This window comes from Mustelus asterias, chromosome 7 (genome assembly GCF_964213995.1).
Source record: "Mustelus asterias chromosome 7, sMusAst1.hap1.1, whole genome shotgun sequence".
In the NCBI taxonomy this organism is placed as follows: domain Eukaryota; kingdom Metazoa; phylum Chordata; class Chondrichthyes; order Carcharhiniformes; family Triakidae; genus Mustelus; species Mustelus asterias.
The window spans coordinates 59,066,183-59,085,270 of NC_135807.1; the positions used below are offsets into that span (position 1 = coordinate 59,066,183).

At 46.4% G+C, this 19,088-nt stretch overlaps 1 protein-coding gene across 1 annotated transcript; it reads right to left on the minus strand.

Annotated features, from left to right (window-relative positions):
• Window positions 1–3,408: 3,408 nt before the first annotated feature.
• Window positions 3,409–18,097, minus strand: LOC144495475 (ras-related protein Rab-10-like). The gene is made up of 5 exons (XM_078215492.1): window positions 18,043–18,097; window positions 8,230–8,293; window positions 4,540–4,678; window positions 3,713–3,802; window positions 3,409–3,516 (listed from the first exon to the last, which is right to left on the minus strand). Exons 1-5 carry the CDS (start codon window positions 18,095–18,097, stop codon window positions 3,409–3,411), a joined length of 456 nt encoding a protein of 151 aa, XP_078071618.1.
• Between the last annotated feature and the right edge of the window lie 991 nt (window positions 18,098–19,088).

A 19,088-nucleotide genomic window follows, 5' to 3' on the forward strand; every position in this document is an offset into this window, starting at 1 on the left:
TAGATTGAACCAGGGCAGGACTTACCCAGTTAATGGTAGGGCGTTGAGGAGAGTTATGAAACAAAGAGATCTCGGGGTACAGGTTCATAGCTCCTTGAAAGTGGAGTCACAGCTGGACAGAGTGGTGAAGAAGGCATTCGGCATGCTTGGTTTCATTGGTCAGAACATTGAATACAGGAGTTGGGACGTCTTGTTGAAGACATTGGTAAGGCCACACTTGGAATACTGTGTACAGTTCTGGTCACCCTATTATAGAAAGAATATTATTAAACTAGAAAGAGTGCAGAAAAGATTTACTAGGATGCTACCGGGACTTGATGGTTTGAGTTATAAGGAGAGGTGGATAGACTGGGACTTTTTTCTCTGGAGTGTAGAAGGCTGAGGGGTGATCTTATACAGGTCTATAAAATAATGAGGGGCATAGATCAGCTAGATAGTCAATATCTTTTCCTAAAGGTAGGGGAGTCTAAAACTAGAGGGCATAGGTTTAAGGTGAGAGGGGAGAGATACAAAACTGTCCAGAGAGACTATGCTTTCACACAGAGGGTGGTGAGTGTCTGAAACAAGCTGCCAGAGATTGTAGTAGAGGCGGGTACAATTTTGTCTTTTAAAAAGCATTTAGACAGTTACATGGGTAAGATGGGTATAGAAGGATAGGGGCCAAATGCAGGAATTTGGGACTAGCTTTGGGGTTTAAAAAAAGGGCGGCATGGACAAGTTGGGCTGAAGGGCCTGTTTCCATGCTGCAAACCTCTATGACTATGACTCCCCTACACTGATAGGATGGCAGAATTGATGCCGCTATGCCCCCTTGACTATAGTCTTCCCTCCCCAAGGCTACCTTAACATGTTCAATCTGGTCAGATTTTCTGTGTTCAACATTTGAATGAATTCCCTGTGCACAATTCAATTAATTGATGAAGTCTTTTTAATCTTATGCTTAAGGGACTGCCCATCATGAAATGGAACAGGAATATCCTGTCTGATGAATGAGCTGCTCCCAGCAGAGTGAATGAGCTAAAATTAATAACAGTGCCCTGGTTGAGGGAAGGTAAAATCAGTTAAGGTTTCTCAGGGAAGAAATTGTTTTTCACCAAAAATACTGACAGATTTTGTAGTTGGATAACTGTGTATGTATTTGGGCCACTGATAAATTAATTGGGATCATTTTTCAGATATCACTGACAGCGGGTAAAACAGCAATTAGTTCCTTGCATATTCAAATTAGGGGTCTAATACTTGTTTTAGGCTGTTTTGTGAAACTGGTTGGAGATGAAGGAAACAGAAGCTAGGCCTGCTCCACTTGGGATTCTTCAGCAGTCCCTGTAGCCACCTAAGAAAGTACTTATTTTAAGACTATCAGTTATTGCTGTGAAGCTAGGAAAAGGAGTGCTAGCCTAACCACATTTTCATTTCACCTCCCTCCTTGAATTTCCATTTGCCCCACAGCCAGCAAGATAAATGGCTTTATATTTATATCTTCAAATAGCCGAGCTGCCAGCGGAGGCACAACAAATGCCGGTAACTCACCTAAATTATTGAAATCAAGTAGAGGTTCAGTTTTGGGATGATTCCAGACTCCAAGTTGGGGTGTGTGCTGCCTGCACATTGCTGATTCTGGAGCTAAAGCAAAGCCAGACAATTTTCTACCCATACCTCCCTAAGGCCAATAGCTGGATGTTGCCAGAACAAGACTGAGCAGAGATGCAATGGCACTTGTCCCTGAATGGTCAGCCAATACTAATTATTAAAGTTCAATAGAATGGCTATTGGTATGAAGAACTGGAGAGCATGTGGTGCCTATGGCAATACACTCCAGCAATAAGACAACATTCCTTGGGTTGTGATCCTGGTTATTATCCTGAGATTGTGCCTGCAATCTCAAGATAGGTGGAGGGGCAGGTAGTATTGAGGAGGTGGGGAGGCTGCAGAAAGATTTAGACAGTTTAGGAGAGTGGTCCAAGAAGTGGCTGATGAAATTCAACGTGGGCAAGTGCGAGGTCGTACACTTTGGAAAAAAGAATAGAGGCATGGACTATTTTCTAAACGGTGACAAAATTCATAATGCTAAAGTGCAAAGGGACTTGGGAGTCCTAGTCCAGGATTCTCTAAAGGTAAACTTGCAGGTTGAGTCCGTAATTAAGAAAGCAAATGTAATGTTGTCATTTATCTCAAGAGGCTTGGAATACAAAAGCAGGGATGTACTTCTGAGGCTTTATAAAGCACTGGCTAGGCCCCATTTGGAGTACTGTGAGCAATTTTGGGCCCCACACCTCAGGAAGGACATACTGGCGCTGGAGCGGGTCCAGCGGAGATTCACACGGATGATCCCAGGAATGGTAGGCCTGACATACGATGAACGTCTGAGGATCGTGGGATTATATTCATTGGAGTTTAGGAGGTTGAGGGGAGATCTGATAGAAACTTACAAGATAATGAACGGCTTAGATAGGATGGACGTAGGGAAGTTGTTTCCATTAACAGGGGAGACTAGGACGCGTGGGCACAGCCTTAGAATAAAAGGGAGTCACTTTAGAACAGAGATGAGGAGAAATTTCTTCAGCCAGAGAGTGGTGGGTCTGTGGAATTCATTGCCACAGAGGGCTGTGGAGGCCGAGACGTTGAGCGTCTTCAAGACAGAAATTGATAAATTCTTGATTTCTCGAGGAATTAAGGGCTATGGGGAGAGAGCGGGTAAATGGAGTTGAAATCAACCATGATTGAATGGTGGAGTGGACTCGATGGGCCGAATGGCCTTACTTCCGCTCCTATGTCTTATGGTCTTATGGTCTAAGTGTCTTTCAGTGTGAACCATATCTTACTTGACACAAAGTACCTTCTTTAATTGGGATGGAAAGGAGAAAGTGCCATTTTGTGAGCATCTCTATTGTCTTATTGCTCATATTGACCAAATAGGGGTGGGTGTCACACGCCCCCAACCCTTGGCTCAGTGAGCATGAGGAACAATCCATCATCCTTTTTCAAATCCTGCTCTTCAGAGGTCAAAGTTCCTGTAGGGATCTGGGGGTAGGGCCTGGGTGGGATTGTGGTCGGTGCAGACTTGATGGGCCGAATGGCCTCTTTCTGCACTGTAGGATTCTATGTTCTATGTTCATGTCTGATCTGACCACAGTGTTTAAGCTCATAATGGCACTCGTGGAGACAATATGTCTCTGCTTGCTCAGTGTACCACTCTCTGCTGATATAGTGGGCCCCACTGGAGCCTGAGGTGTGGAGACTTTTCTTGTAAGGAACAGATGGAGCTACTGTCCATTACAATGAAGAAATTCCCAGAAATAGTGGAGAAATTGAGCTGAGTATCTTTTGAGAGGACAGGATTATTTTGAAAGGGAATGAACAAAAAAATGACCACTTGGGTATTGTTGTCATTTTACTAAGTTATATAAATCACACCTTTCTTATTATTTCTTCTCCTAGGGTTGCAAATGCTTTGTCGATGTTCATGTCCTCTTTTGCACTGGTCTCAAAGAATTGCACTCCATGTTCCTGGGCAAGCTTAAAATACAAATCACTATTTTTAAGAACATATCCATACTTTACTTGGTCCACAATAGCTTTTATACTTTTAAATTATCCAGTCACTAAACTGTTCAGGACTCAAAGATTGTTCTCATACATTTTACTACACAGTTGAGGATCTCTAAATTATATCTAAACAATAACTAAATTATAATTGAATATTAAAACATACCCTTTTCCCATTGTCCCGTGAAACTTGCTGTGCCACTAGCATGTCACATTTATTACCAATCAATATTCGGCCAACATCATCCCCCGCATGCTGAAATTAAAATTATATCCATCTTTACACATTCAATAAACATTGAATTTATTATACATCTGAGTAGTGTGCATCTTTATTTCAAAAATACAGCCTTTTCATCACCATTACTGCCTTAACAATGTAACTGTAAAAATAATCATATGGCTAAACACTGTTTTCTTTCCATGCTGAATTATACAGATTTAGAATGCGATCAGCTAAATATTATCACATGACACTGAAATAAACTGTTTTGTGTGTGTACATAATGACCTTAACTTACTGCCGACTAAAATAAATGGAAACGAATTTATGAGCTATGCGCTTGAGATTTTCTGAGACTATAATTCCTTCTGAGTATAGCTCCCGACTGGGATCACCAGATCGTGGAATTCTCCATTTAGTACCCGTATGCACAAGAAAATCATCTTCTTTTAGATGGTGCAGTGGTGCATTTTACTGAAGTGCTTACGTACTGGATAGTTATGAAATGTTGAAACAAATGATAAGTTCATCCAATGAACTGATTCCTTTCTGGTGGCTAAGTTGTTGTATACAGGTGTGAAATATTCCCACCACAAGATTTACACTGTTGTCATATATGCTTGAACAGGCATCTCAGAAGCAGCAGCCTGTGAGAAAGTTGTTCTCCAACACAGCTAGACGCAGTGTAAACAGGAAAAGATAATCATAACAGAGGAAAATTTAAAAGTAACAGAAAAAGGGAGCAATAACATACCAATGAAAAAGCTCACCTCATCAGTATCTTTAATCCAATATGTGATATTAATGAAGGTCTTTAAATTTGTAATATCATAAACAAGCATAAGACCATTTGAGCCTCGAAAATAATGAGTTGTCAGGGCATGGAATCGTTCCTGACCAGCTGTATCCCTGTCAATAGAAAAACCAGAAATTGCATCACCTACCTCTCATACAAGTCCAGAAGATATTTGACTCTGATTTTAACTCTCCCCACTTGATTGTTACAGGAGGATGGGATGGGGGTGGTTAATTTAAATGGAATGAGGGATCCCTTTCCTTCCCCAGTCTAGCTGACTACAATTGCAGGCAACAAGGACACCCACCAAGCTGGTGGGTCTTCTTTAAATATGGAGGTTTGTTTCAATCACATCATCAAGGCAGAATTTGTTATTATAACCAGACACCTGAGCTGTGTCAGTAGTGATGGCCTCCTTGCCTGGGCCCTCAAGTTTACTCTGCCATTCAATAAGAACAAGGCTTGTTTTCTACCTCAACTCCACTTTCCCATCCTATTCCCATTCCTCTGGGGTCTGGGCTGAGGGCCAGAACAGGCTCAGCAAGGTGAATTATTTTTCTTATTTTCTTGTGAACAAGGAGGATCGTCACATATTTGCAGGAGGACTTGTCCAATTCAAGCTGAAGATAAGCATGGCTCACGGCCAACTTAGAGAACATCTCCTTACATATTTGCTCTTCAATTTCCCATTGACTATTTGGGGACCTATAGTATAATCCTATCAAAGTGATCTCCCCCTTCTTATTTCTTAGCTATCGTAGAAATCATAGAAACCCTACAGTACAGAAAGAGGCCATTCGGCCCATCGAGTCTGCACCGACCACAATCCCACCCAGGCCCTACCCCCATATCCCTACATATTTTACCCGCTAACCCCTCTAATCTACGCATCCCAGGACACTAAGGGGCAATTTTAGCATGGCCAAACCATCTAACCCACACATCTTTGGACTGCCCATATAGTTCTACCCATATAGACTCAGTGGGCAAACCCTCAGAAATATCGCCTCTCAGTACTGCCGTGATGTTTTCCCTGATCAAAAACACAACCCCCCTCCTCTCTTACCTCCTGTTCTATCTTTCCTATAGCATCTGTACCCTGGAAAATTGAGCTGCCAGTCCTGTCCCTTCCTTAGCCATGTTTCAGTAATAGCTATAATATCCCAGTCCCATGCACCCATCCATGCTGTGAGTTCATCTGCCTGGCCCATCAGGCCTCTTGCACTGAAATAAATAAGAACGTAACAACATAAGAACTAGGAGCAGGAATAGGCCATCTGGCCCCTCGAGCCTGCTCCACCATTCAATTAGATCATGGCTGATGTTTTTGTGGACTCAGCTCCACTTACCGTCTCTTAGTTCAGTCGGGCGGCTTTGTTGGTGCAGGCTTGAAGGGCCGAAGGGCCTGTTGCTGTGCTGTAATTTTCTTTGTTCTTTGAGGAAGTTCCTCCTCAATTCAGTCCTAAATCTGCTCCCCCTTATTTTGAGGCCGTGCCCCCTAGTTCTGATTTCACCCACCAGTGGAAACAACCTCCCTGCTTCTATCTTATCTATTCCCTTCATAATGTTATATGTTTCTATAAAATCCCCCTCATTTTTCTAAATTCCAATGAGTACAGTTCCAGTCTTTCCTCATAAGCCAATCCTCTCAACTCTGGAATCAACCTAGTGAATCTCCTCTGCACCCCCTCCAGTGCCAGTATATCCTTTCTCAAGTAAGGAGACCAAAACTGTACACAGTACTCCAGGTGTGGCCTCACCAGAACCTTATAGAGCTGCAACAAACCTCCCTATTTTTAAACTCCATCACTCTAGCAATGAAGGACAAATATCATTTGCCTTCTTAATTACCTGCTGCACCGGCAAATCAACGTTTTGTGATTCACGCACAAGGACACCCAGGTCTCTCTGCACAGCAGCATGCTGCACTTTTTTACCATTTAAGTCATTAAGTCCATTTTGCTGTTATTCCTACCAAAATGGATGACCACACATTTACCAACATTGTACTCCATCTAGTAGACTCCATCTTGCCCACTCACTTAAACTAACTATATCCCTTTGCGGACATTCAGTGTCCTCTGCACACTTTGCTCTACCACTCAACTTAATGTCATCTGCGAACTTTGTAAATGCAGTTTAATCTGGACTTCCCTTGCTTTTTGTCTGACCTGTCTAGTACTGGGATACTGACACTGCCGTTAAAATTTAATGTGCTCTCTTTAACTTCCATGCTGTCCTCAATCTTCTCTTCTGTTTCCCTACTGCTTTGGATCCCACCCCCTTGCCAAACTAGTTTAAACCCTCTCGAGTGGCTCTAGCAAATCTCCTGCCAGGATATTAGTCCCCCTTCAGTTTGGGTGTAACCCGTCCCCCTTGAAAAGGTCACCTCTGCCCCAGAAGAGATCCCAATGATTCACAAATCTAATTCCTTGCCCCCTGCACCAGCTCTCAAGCCACACATTCATCTGCCTAATCTTCCTATTCTTACACATACTAGCACTTGGCACCAGCAGTAGTCCAGAAATTACTGCCCTCGAGGTCCTGCACTTTAGCCTTTTATCTAACTCTCTATATTCACATTTGAGGACCTCATCCCTTTTCCTGCCTATGTCGTTGGTACCAATGTGTACAATGATCTCTGGCTGCTCACCCTGCCCCTTAAGAATGTTCTGCAACAGCTCAGAGACGTCCTTGATCCTGGCACCAGGGAGGCAACATACCATCCTGGAGTCTCGATCATGACCACAGAAATGCCTGTCTGTGCCTCTAACTAGTGAGTCCCCTATTACTACTGCTCACTTGCTTTTTGCCCGACCCTGCTCTACAGCAGAACCAGGTATGGTGCCATAGGCCTGGCTGCTGCTGGTATTTTCCCCTGAGAGGCTATCTCCCTCAACAGTATCCAAAACATTAGCATGGAAGCAGTAACGCATGAGCTCAGTATACTAGGCCCAGTCTTCCCCACTGGTTCAAGTTCAAGTTTTCAAGGGTTCAAGTTTCCCAAAAAGGTGCATAATGGCTTTTTCTTACCAGAGAATATTCTTGACTTGAAGATTCTTGACTTAATGGAGAAGATTCTTGACTAACGGAGATTGTCCAGAGGAGGGAGATGGAAATTTTTTTCCCAATGTAATAATCCTGCTGAACATCAGTTTCCCATCACTAAGCACACTTTATCATGTAGCAAGGAATGTATGGTTCATAGCTAGGTATGAGCCATACCTAGCTATGGTATGAGCCATACCTAGCTATGGTATGAGCCATACCTAGCTATGGCTAGGGATCTGAGTTTGATTCTTTGATTCTCAGGACCTACAACAACAGTCCGGGTGAAGAAACAAGTTGAAAAGGCCCCACTGAACGCTTCCTGTTGGGCAAACCTCTTCCTGCTCAATAAGGTAGCTCGTACTCCATAGTCCCCCATGGCCTTCGTGGCCATTATAATAACATTAATTGTAGGAAGTTGCAAAGGAACAGTGAATGAGCGGCCCATCCAATTCCTGTCTCACCAATCATAAAATCGTGGTGAAACAGGGGACTTGAGGCTAAGTATACTGCCAATGGTATGGCACCCTATTCTACATGTCTACCCTTTTGCTTTCCCTTACAAAAGTAGCCTGCTAAATTCAAGCCATTGAAATTATTTTCAAAATAACAGTACCATATTGGCAACTTAATTGTGCACTTCTCTCTTATCTTGATAGTTTTGACTCGGAAATTGATCCCTGAAAGGAAAAGAATCAAACTCAGATAAACTCAATCAATATGATATCAACCATATTATTCACTAAGTTCCACTAAGATATTCAGCAGGGTCAGGTTCAACTCCATCCATCCAACATAATTCGTAAGGCAATAGCCTAAAAATGGTATACTTACAACCCTGTTCATGAAGCTATTATGGTCGCCAGCATTCTGCATTGGGCTGTGAAGCACGAGGTCAAAATGCCCACTCATTTTGATGAGAGGCTGCTTTTGATATAAAAATCAGGTTCCTATGACGTAGGTGGGATCTTTATTGCAGTTTTGAATTACAAATTGGCTGAGTGTGCATCACACACACTGCAAATTTCTATGCAAAACCTGAACTGACTTAAGCAGCAGCCATTGAAGGGACATGCACAAAAACACCCCAATAAATATTTACATTTTTTTGATGGGGCTTGGTTCCTTATGCCAGCTCATCCAAAGTTCCTTACCCGGACCTAGAATACCTGACGCTGAAATGTTGCCCCTACTACCTTCCACGAGAGTTCACTTCCGTTATCCTGACGGCATCTTACATCCCACCCCATGCAGACGTGAAGATTGCGCTGGACGAAATATACACCACTACAAATAGCCTCGAGATGAAACATCCCAAGGCCTTGTTCATCGTGGCTGGGAGCACCAATCAGGCCAAGCTCAAGAGCGTACTACCAACTTACCACCAACACGTCTCCTGTTCCACCAGAGGCCCAAACATCCTAGACCACTGCTACACAAATATTAAACATGCCTACCGCTCTATCATCCCCCCTCACTTTGGCAAATTAGACCACAAGGCTGTGCTCCTGCTCCCGGCTTACAAGCAAAAACTGAAACGGGAGAATCCATCAAAGAGAGCCGTGCGATGTTGGTCTGAGGAATCGGATGATCTCTCACGGGACTGCTTGGAGTCAGTGGACTGGTCACTATTTAAACTCTGTGACCAGCCTGAACGAGTACGCCATTACAGTAACTGACTTCATTAGTAAGTGTGTAAAAGACTGTGTGCCAAAGAAGCAAATCTGCATGTTTCCCGACCGGAAACCATGGATGAACAGGGATATCCAGTGCTCGCTGAAGTCCAGGTCTAAGGCGTTCAAGTCAGGCGACATTGACCTATACAAGAAATGATGTGGAGATGCCGGCGTTGGACTGGGGTGAACACAGTAAGAAGTTTAACAACACCAGGTTAAAGTCCAACAGGTTTATTTGGTAGCAAAAGCCACACAAGCTTTCGGAGCTCCAAGCCCCTTCTTCAGGTGAGTGGGAATTCTGTTCACAAACAGGGCATATAAAGACACAGACTCAATTTACATGAATAATGGTTGGAATGCGAATACTTACAGCTAATCAAGTCTTTAAGAAACAAACAACGTGAGTTCATGTCACACTATTTGTAACCCCCACAGCTTGCCTAGGCCTGCAGAGTTTCACTGGCTGTCTTGTCTGGAGACAATACACATCTTTTTAGCCTGTCTTGATGCTCTCTCCACTCACGTTGTTTGTTTCTTAAAGACTTGATTAGCTGTAAGTATTCGCATTCCAACCATTATTCATGTAAATTGAGTCTGTGTCTTTATATGCCCTGTTTGTGAACAGAATTCCCACTCACCTGAAGAAGGGGCTTGGGGCTCCGAAAGCTTGTGTGGCTTTTGCTACCAAATAAACCTGTTGGACTTTAACCTGGTGTTGTTAAACTTCTTACTGTCTATACAAGAAAGCCAGATACGATCTAAAGCGATCCATCAAAGATGCCAAAAGACAGTACCGCTCCAAGCTAGAGTCCCAGGTTAGCCACACAGACCCCCGCCGACTATGACAAGGTCTGCAAAACATGACAGGCTACAAGATGAAAGCATGTAAAATCGCCGGCTCCAACACACCCCTCCCTGATGAACTCAATGCATTCTATGCCCGTTTTGAGCAAGAGGCCATCGAGCCTGCCCTCCACCCTGGGAGCCCTGAATGAACCTGTATCTGAAGTCACCATTGCAGATGTCAGAGCAGCTTTCTCAAAGGTCAACGCACAGAAAGCGACTGGTCCGGATGGGGTACCCGGGCGAGCACTCAGACCCTGTGTGGATCAGCTGGCGGGGGTATTCGCAGACATCTTCAACCTCCCTTTACAACAATCTGAGGTCCCTATCTGCTTCAAGAAAATGACCATCATCCCGGTACCTAAGAAAAGCCAAGCAGCGTGCCTTAATGACTATTGTCCGGTGGCTCTGACATCCATTATTATGAAGTGCTTTGAAAGTTAGTCATGGCACAAATCAATATCAGCCTCCCGGACTGCCTGGATCCATTACAGTTTGCTTACCGCCGCAAAAGGTCCACAGTAGAGGCCATTTCCCTGACCCTGCACTCAACTCTGGAACACCTAGATAACAAGGACACCTATGTCAGAACGTATTTATTGACTATAGCTCAGCCTTCAACACCAGGATTCCGACGAAACTCATCTCCAAACTCCGTGGCCTGGGCCTCGGCTCCTCCCTCTGCGACTGGATCCTGAACTTCCTAACTCACAGACCACAATCAGTAAGGATAGGCAATAACACCTCCTCCACAATCATCCTCAACACCCCGGTGCCCCACAAGGCTGTGTTCCCAGCCCCCTACTATACTCCTGATACACCTATGACTGTGGCCAAATTCCCCTCCAACTCAATTTTCAAGTTTGCTGACGACACCACGGTAGTGGGTCGGATCTCAAACAATGACGAGACAGAGTACAGGAATGAGATAGAGGGCTCTATTTTTATCATTTTGATTCGAAGTGCTGGGTGGACTTGAATCTGGGAGTGTTTCAGATCCGACTTTTAGACTCGTTCTCAGGCACCCCCATTCACACTCTGCTGGCAAAAATATCAGCGAGTCCAAATCATGCTGCAGAAGCCTGTGGGCGGGGCTTAACTTGCCCAAAACCCTGCAGTTCCAATCAGCACCTCCAACTGCGCAAGCACAGAAAAACAATGATAGAATAACGCTCCCCTACCACTTCGCTCCCAGGCCGGATAATGCCTCCCCCTGGCCCCCACAGACATTGCCCCACCTCAGAACATTACTGACCCCCATATCCCTCCACCCACCCGCCACCCAGAAAGTTCCAGGGTCCCTCCCCCCTTCCCCCACCAATCTCAGGCAGAGTGGCAGCAGACCCGTCTTCCTCCCCAATGATCTCAGGCAGAGTGGCAGCGGACCCCACTTTCCCCACACTGACCTCAGGCAGAGAGATCCATCCTCCACCCTACAGATAACAGGAAGGGTGATCCCCCTCACCACCACCCCAGATCCTCCCACACAAGGCCCCCAACTCCTCTGGACTCCGATGGCTGTGTGACACCTCTCTCTCTCTCCTCTGTCCCCAATCATTGAGGCACTGATCCACCCACCCTCCTCCACATCAACACACCTGCAAGTGCTCACTTGCCTTCCCTTCAATGCTAACAAGCAAACTGTATGGAACTTGCTGGAATGCTCTGCCAAACTGCCTGCAGCTGATCTGCCCTAACGAGGGGCAGCTCCATTGAAAACTCAAGAATGGACAGGCAGTCAGGCATTCCTGTACAAAATGTGCGCACGACGAGCCCCCCAATTCTCTGAGGGCGACCTGGGGAGGCTGCTGGATGCAGCAGAGGTGAGGCGGGACACCCTCTTCCCCCCAGGAGGATGCAGACCCAGGGGGGCTGATGGAAATGTGGCCTGGGAGGAAGTCACCGCCTCGGTCAGTGCCAGGGCAGTGGCCCCCCGAACCGCGAAGCAGTGTCAGAAAAAAGTCAATGACCTCATCTGTGCAGCAAGGGTGAGTGCTGCTTTCCACCTTGCATCTTCTCCCAAGTTTCCCCCAGATCCTTCCATCCCCAGCATCCTGCATGTTCCAGCTCCTAACCCCCAAGCACCTCCTTCCTATCCCCCCAATGAGCCCCACTGTGCTTGCCCTCTAAGGGCCACCACCTGATACTCTGCAGGAGTCACGCCACCATTTCTTTCATGGCTCCTTCTGTCTCCACAGGAGAAGACCGAGTGCAACACCCGTGAGAGGGCGAAGAGAAGAGGTGGTGAACCAGACCTCCGGGTCCTCACCCCCTCCGAGGAGTGGGCACTGGAACTCTCCAGAGAAGGGGAGATGCGGGCTGTCAGGGACAGCATGGTCGGGCTGCCATCAAGGCGTGAACACCTGTCATTCCTCCACTCACTCTGAAGCAACTTCTCGGGGGCGCGAGTTTTGGGTGCGAGGGGCAAGGTTTAAAGGAGACGTACGAGGCATGTTTATTTGCACAGAGAGGACAGTGGGTGCCTGGAACTCGCTGCCAGGGAGAGTTCGCGGATGCAGATACAATAGTGACTTTTAAGGGGCATCCCTACAGCTATGTGAATGGGATGAGAAAGAGGAATAGAGCGTATAGTCCCTGAAAGGGTAGAGGGTGACAAATCAGATGGGCAGCCTGGTTGCTACAGGCTTGGAGGGCCTAAGGGCCTGTTCCTGTGATATAATGTTTTGGTGCTTCGTTCTATGTTCAATGGAGAAATATGAATAATGTGTTTAGCATCCCGGATTCCTCTCCCTCCCTTGCACTTAACCTTGTGTCCTGTGTTGCAGGGACAGATTGGGATGCCCTGGGGCCTTCTGGATTCCAGGCCCATACTGCAGCTCCCGCCCATCCAGATAGCTCAGATGAGTCCTCGGAGGGTATGGGTGAAGGGACCTCCGAAGGTGGCACAATTTTGGCGTCAGCTTCCACCTCACAACTCACCATCCCAGATACTAACACGTTGGTGGGTCCAGTCAGTGGTGAGGTTTCTGGGTCACTTTCTGGTGAGCATGACACATCAGATAATGTACATCGGGTGGAGAAGGGAACATCCGGGTCCTCTGGCATGCGGGGGCCTGCCGGAGACAAGGACTCAGCTGGCTCCAGGCTACATGCTGGGCCTCTGAGATCACTTCTCCCTCAGCTGCTGGAGATGCAGCAACAGAGCCAGGGAATGCAGGAGGGGCTGACGGCCACACTGGACCGACTGCGAGGCTGTTGGGAGGAGTCCCAAAGCTTTCAGGTGAACCAGCTATTGCCTGTCTTGCGTGCTTCCCAGGCCAACACTGCAAGGGTGACACCTGTAGCGCTGTGCACTGTGTCTGTGCACTGTTGGAGAACAGATTTTCACTCCATCTGACGAAGGGGCAGCGCTCTGAAAGCTTATGGTATTTGCTACCAAATAAACCTGTTGGACTTTAACCTGGTGTTGTGAGACTTCTTATTAGGCAACCTCACAATGGTGGCAAACCCTGCAACCCTGGCTTCCTGATGGGCCCGGGTCGAGGTTAAATTTGATGTACTGCCCAGCCCGGGCATACAGGGCTTCTGTGACCTGCTTGACACAGGTGTGCACAGCTGATTGGGAGATGCCACAGACTTTTCCGCTAGGGGTCTGGAAGGAGCCAGTCGCATAAAAGTTCAGAGTGGCCGTCAATTTGACAGGTGCCAGGTCTTGCAGCAGGTTGCACTGTCTCCTTTTGGAGGCAGAGATGACGATGGCGCACAATTCTTCCTCCAGCTCCTCCTTCTCAGCTCCAGCAGCAACCAAAAGAACAACAAGATCGATTGGTTGCATCGCAAAAGCCATCTCGTCCCTCTGAAAGGGGTGGGGGGGAGAAGATGGAGAGGAACAGATGTAGAGGTTAAAGAATGCTGCTTGCTCCTAGCAAATCAACAGTCACAGCCCCCACCCCTTTCCCCCAGCCACATGCTCCCTATAATCACAGCCCCCCAATTCCCCCAGCCACATGTTCCCCACAATCACAGCCCCCCAATTCCCCCAGCCACATGTTCCCCACAATCACAGCCCCCCAATTCCCCCAGCCACATGCTCCCCACAATCACAGCTCCTTGCAAAGTTGAGAGGCTACAGCAGTGCAATTTGCAAGGGCTTTGTGCACACCCTTCAGCTGGAAGTGAGCTGAGTGCACTGGGACCCAGCAGCACCACAAGACCCGAGGTCAGTGCTGAGACCCAGGTCCACGCTGCAAGTCGGATATTGAGACCCTGCAGAGCAACAGCTCCCCATCTCTCCACACCCTCGCAGAGCCGCCACCGACCCGAGATAGAAAATGGCCACAACAAAAGGACACCCGTGAGCAGCAGAGAGCCGTCGGACGCTGTACATTTACCTCTTCACTAACACTCACTGATAGAGCGCCCGAATCGGACTTTTATGGAGCATGTCAGTTTCGTGCTGATTCTGGATTGGCGAACGCGGTGGTAAAGGGGGAAGTGCCGGTAAAGTTGGGTGTGCAGCCCATTAATTCAATTTAGGTTCATTCAAATGCATTGAAATGGCCGTCGCATCTGTTTTGGGTGTGGTCCCGATCGTGGTCAGTTTCGGGCCTTGGTAAAGGGGGAACCAGCGTGGAGGCGGGCGCAGATCACGCTACTCGCCTCACGCCCGACTTTACCAAGTTTGGTAACGGGCGCAACTTGATGGTAAAATCAGGCCCAGAGAATCTGGTGAACTGGTGCGGCGACAATAATCTCTCCCTCAATGTCAACAAAACGGAGGAAATTGTCATTGACTTCAGGAAGCATAGAGGAGAACATGCCCCTGTCTACATCAACGAGGACGAAGTAGAAAGGGTCAAGAGCTTCAAGTTTTTCGGTGTCCAGATCACCAACAACCTGTCCTGGTCCCCCCATGCCGACGCTATAGTTAAGAAAGCCCACCAATGCCTCTACTTTCTCAGATGACAAAGGAAATTTGACATGTCAGTTGCGATTCTCACCAACTTTACAGATGCACCATAGAAAGCATTCTTTCTGGTTGTATCACAGCTTGGTATGGCTCCTGCTCTGCCCAGGACCACAAGGAACTACAAAAGGTCGTAAATGTAGTCCAATCCATCACGCAAACCAGCCTCCCATCCATTGACTCTGTCTACACTTCCCACTGCCTTAGCAAAGACGCCAGCATAATTAAGGACCCCACGCACCCCGGACATTCTCTCTTCCACCTTCTTCCTTCGGGAAAAAGATACAAAAGTCTGAGGTCACGTACCAACCAACTCAAGAACAGCTTCTTCCCTGCTGCTGTCAGACTTTTGAATGGATCTACCTTGCATTAAGTTGATCTTTCTCTACACCCTAACTATGACTGTAACACTACATTCTGCACTCTCTCGTTTCCTTCTCTATGAACGGTATGCCCCGTATGGTGCGCAAAAAACAATACTTTTCACTGTATGCTAATACACGTGACAATAATAAATCAAATCAAATCAAATTAGGATCATTCCACCACCCCCTCAGAAGCAGTGACGAGAGTTGCCACTTGTGTAATGGTTCAGCAGCCAAGAAGATACTTTACAACAATAAAAACAGAAAATGCTGGAAATTCTCAGCAGATCTGACAGCATCTGTGCAGAAAGAATAGAGCAAATGTTTCGAGTCTGGATGACCATTCGTCAGAACGACTGGGTCTGACAAAGGGTTATTCAGACTCGAAACGTTAGCTCTATTCTCTCTCCACAGATGCTGTCAGACGTGCTGAGATTTTCCAGCATTTTCTGTTTTTGTTTCAGAGTCCAGCATCCGCAGTACTTTGCTTTTAAGATACTTTACAGACAAGAGCATTATCAACAGGAATGGTTGTCCAGGAAGTGTGGGTGAGGCCGTTACTGGACACATTTAAGAAATAATTAAATACTACAATGGGAAAACAATTGGTTCGGTATTCTGAAAGGTTCCATTTGAATCTATCTTGAGGTTTAATTTGAATTCAGTCTCAGCAGAATTCCATATACGTGAAGAGTATTGTTATTGCTCCCATTTGTCCTACTATATGCGTCAGTGGTTTTGCTACAGGATGATGTTATGAGTCAGTGCACTTGCATGACTTAGTACTGCTGGCTTGCTTGCTGCAAAGAGGAAGCACTGTGCACAAGTCTCTACTGCCGGTACACAGCCTCTGTATCACCAAGATTCTCTGTACTGCTTCTTCATGGTGACACGTGACAAACAGGCATACTATGGCTCTGGATTGAATTGCAGGAGATCTCAAGCAACTTTGGCTCCCAGAGATGTGCATCCTCTAGCGTGTGGACACGTCCTGGCATCTATCAATGAGGTCTGAGATGTGGGTCAAAAAGTACCCTTGTGGGTCAGTCTTGGGAGAGTCAAAGGCACCGGACAGGAGAGCTAGATGTCTGGTCATCTTTTTTGGCAGCTCCTTCAATTGAGTGGGTTCTAGATATAAGGTTCTTGCCCTGCTTCTGAATTCAATATCTAAGGTCAAGTTGCTGGGCAAGTCTGTGTATTCAAATCCTGCCTTGGTTTTCCAGCCAAAAAACAAATGGAGAGCACCCTTCATTACTCTTAACAGTGGGGCGTCCAACATCGGAGGTGGCAGTTTACAGGGTATAACGTCAGCTCGACTGGCAGAAGGGAAGTGTTGCCAACAAAGGTGGGAAGAATTCTATTGGTCATTCTCTGCCCAGTTCAATCTGGGCTGCTCCCAGTCAATAAGGAACTGACCCTCCAATATCTGCATTCCTGCATGGCTGTGTGAACACTAAGGATCCTATCCTGACAAGTGGAAAGTAAATGGGTACCCAAGAAATAAAGCTGAAGCTTCTCCAGCTTGGAAGTCAGGACTGTGTCCTCGCATGCATGAGTGTTTCCAGTCAACAGAAAATGTACATAAGATGGTCTTGACCAACTGTGTGCTACACAAGTTCAACATTGCCATTCCTGGTCTCCAAGAGGCTAGTTTAGCCAACCCAAGATCAACATGTGAGGCCAATTATACCATATCTTAGCATGACAAATGCACAAATGACCACTGTAAACATAGAGTGGGGTTTTGATGTCAATTAAGATGCCAGTCACGACTTCTGGAAGTCGCTTACCTTAAATCTTGTCACAACTATCTGCGCTGATACATTAATCTTATATGCCAATGCTAAAGACACCATCGATAAGCCAATATTATATTAGAATATACTCAGAGGCACAATCTGGCTTCAAAGTTGGTAGATCCATGGTAGGCACGAACTTTTCCCTACATCAGCTTCAAAAGAAGTGCATTGAGCCGCAAACACCACCCAATCTTGCCTATGTGGATCTCACAAAAGCACTTGACATTATGAGCAAGATGGGCCTCTATCAAATACTTGAGAAAATCAGCTGTCCACCCAAGCTTTGTAGACTCACTCAGTCCTGCCACGATAACAGCACCATTCAGTTCAACGGCTCCAAATCTGACATTTTGAGATCAATAATGGGGTGAAACATTGCTGCACCTTAGTCTTCACTCTGTCTTGTGTCTTTATCTCTTTCCTCCTGACTTACGTTTTCCTTTTCCGATTTGGAATGACAGTGCTTCCACACACAGGCAGATGGATAACTCCTAAACCTATCAAGACTGAAAACAAGACAAAGTGCAGCATATCCTGATCAGGGAATTTCCTCTGCTGATTATGCTGCACTAGTCACCCATTCAGAAGACCAACTCCAAAGGCTCCTGGATCATCTATCCCATACCTGTATCATATTCTCCTTTACCAGTAGTGTCAAGAAAACTGTAGTTATAGGACAGGGTGTTGTGTTTCTATCTGCAATCAGGCTCAAGAAGACATGATTGGAAGCATCCAGCAAATGCTTGTTATCTTGGATCTGCAATGAGAGACAATAAAAAACCTGGTGCTGAATATTACTGCAGGGTGAGGGTGCCTCACCAGACCCTTCCCCAGGAGCAAAGTTGGGATGGAGCAGACTAAATGTCAACTCCATGTCAACGCACTCCACAGCCATAAAACAGTGCAGGCAGACTAAACAGAGCCGGCGTGGGAGATTGGCATCTCACTGGGGAGCAGGTCCTGCCCTTGGGAGCTGCTGGCCAATCAGATTGGCTAATAGCGCCATCAGTCCTGGCAGTGCCAAGAATACGTTGGTGGGCAGTGCCGAGAATGCAATGAGGAAGCAGAAGAAGGTCCAAATAATCCTTGGAAATAGGTAAATCTGCGGTATTGGGCAGTAAGGGTTTAGGCAGGTTAGGGGGGGGCAGTATGATGGGTTTAGTCAGAGGATGGATAGGAAGAAAGGGGGGTTCCATCTTATGGGGACCACCAACCCGTGATCCACAAAGCGCAGCCCCCAAAGATAGAAACTCCCTTCCCATTGCCATCCACTACCATCCACTCCCATCCAACTGCTCACACCCCCTGTTTAATGGGCAGTGTATTATTGGGATCAACTGGCTTGGTAACAAGCCTAATTATCCCTCGATTATCTGGTTAAATTTGGCAGGCATGCTAACAATTTCTGTGCCCACCAATCCACCCCTCCCATATTATGGATGTGATCTCGGGGATGGGTGGAAAGGTATTGGAGTGGGCTTATTTTTGGCCACCCTATTTTGCTAGAGTTAGCACACTAATTGAAAAGGAAGCTATCAATTTTGGCCGACTAAAGAAATGGGCATGGACAAACAACAAACTGACGCACAAGACCAGGATGCTTATCTACAAGGTACATCGTATCATCAGCACATTACTGGATGGCATCAAAGCCTAGGCAACGTATAACTACCAGTCAAAGGGGCTCAATAACATCCATCTCCTGTGTCTAGGATGCACTCTCAGCATTTTATAGAAAGACAAAGTTATGAATGAAGCAGTCCTTTCCAGGGCAAACATGTCAAGCATGCTAGCACTAATCAAGCACTGAAGGCTTTTGCTGTGTTGGGCATGTGCACAGGATGGAAAATAGCCATATCCCCAGG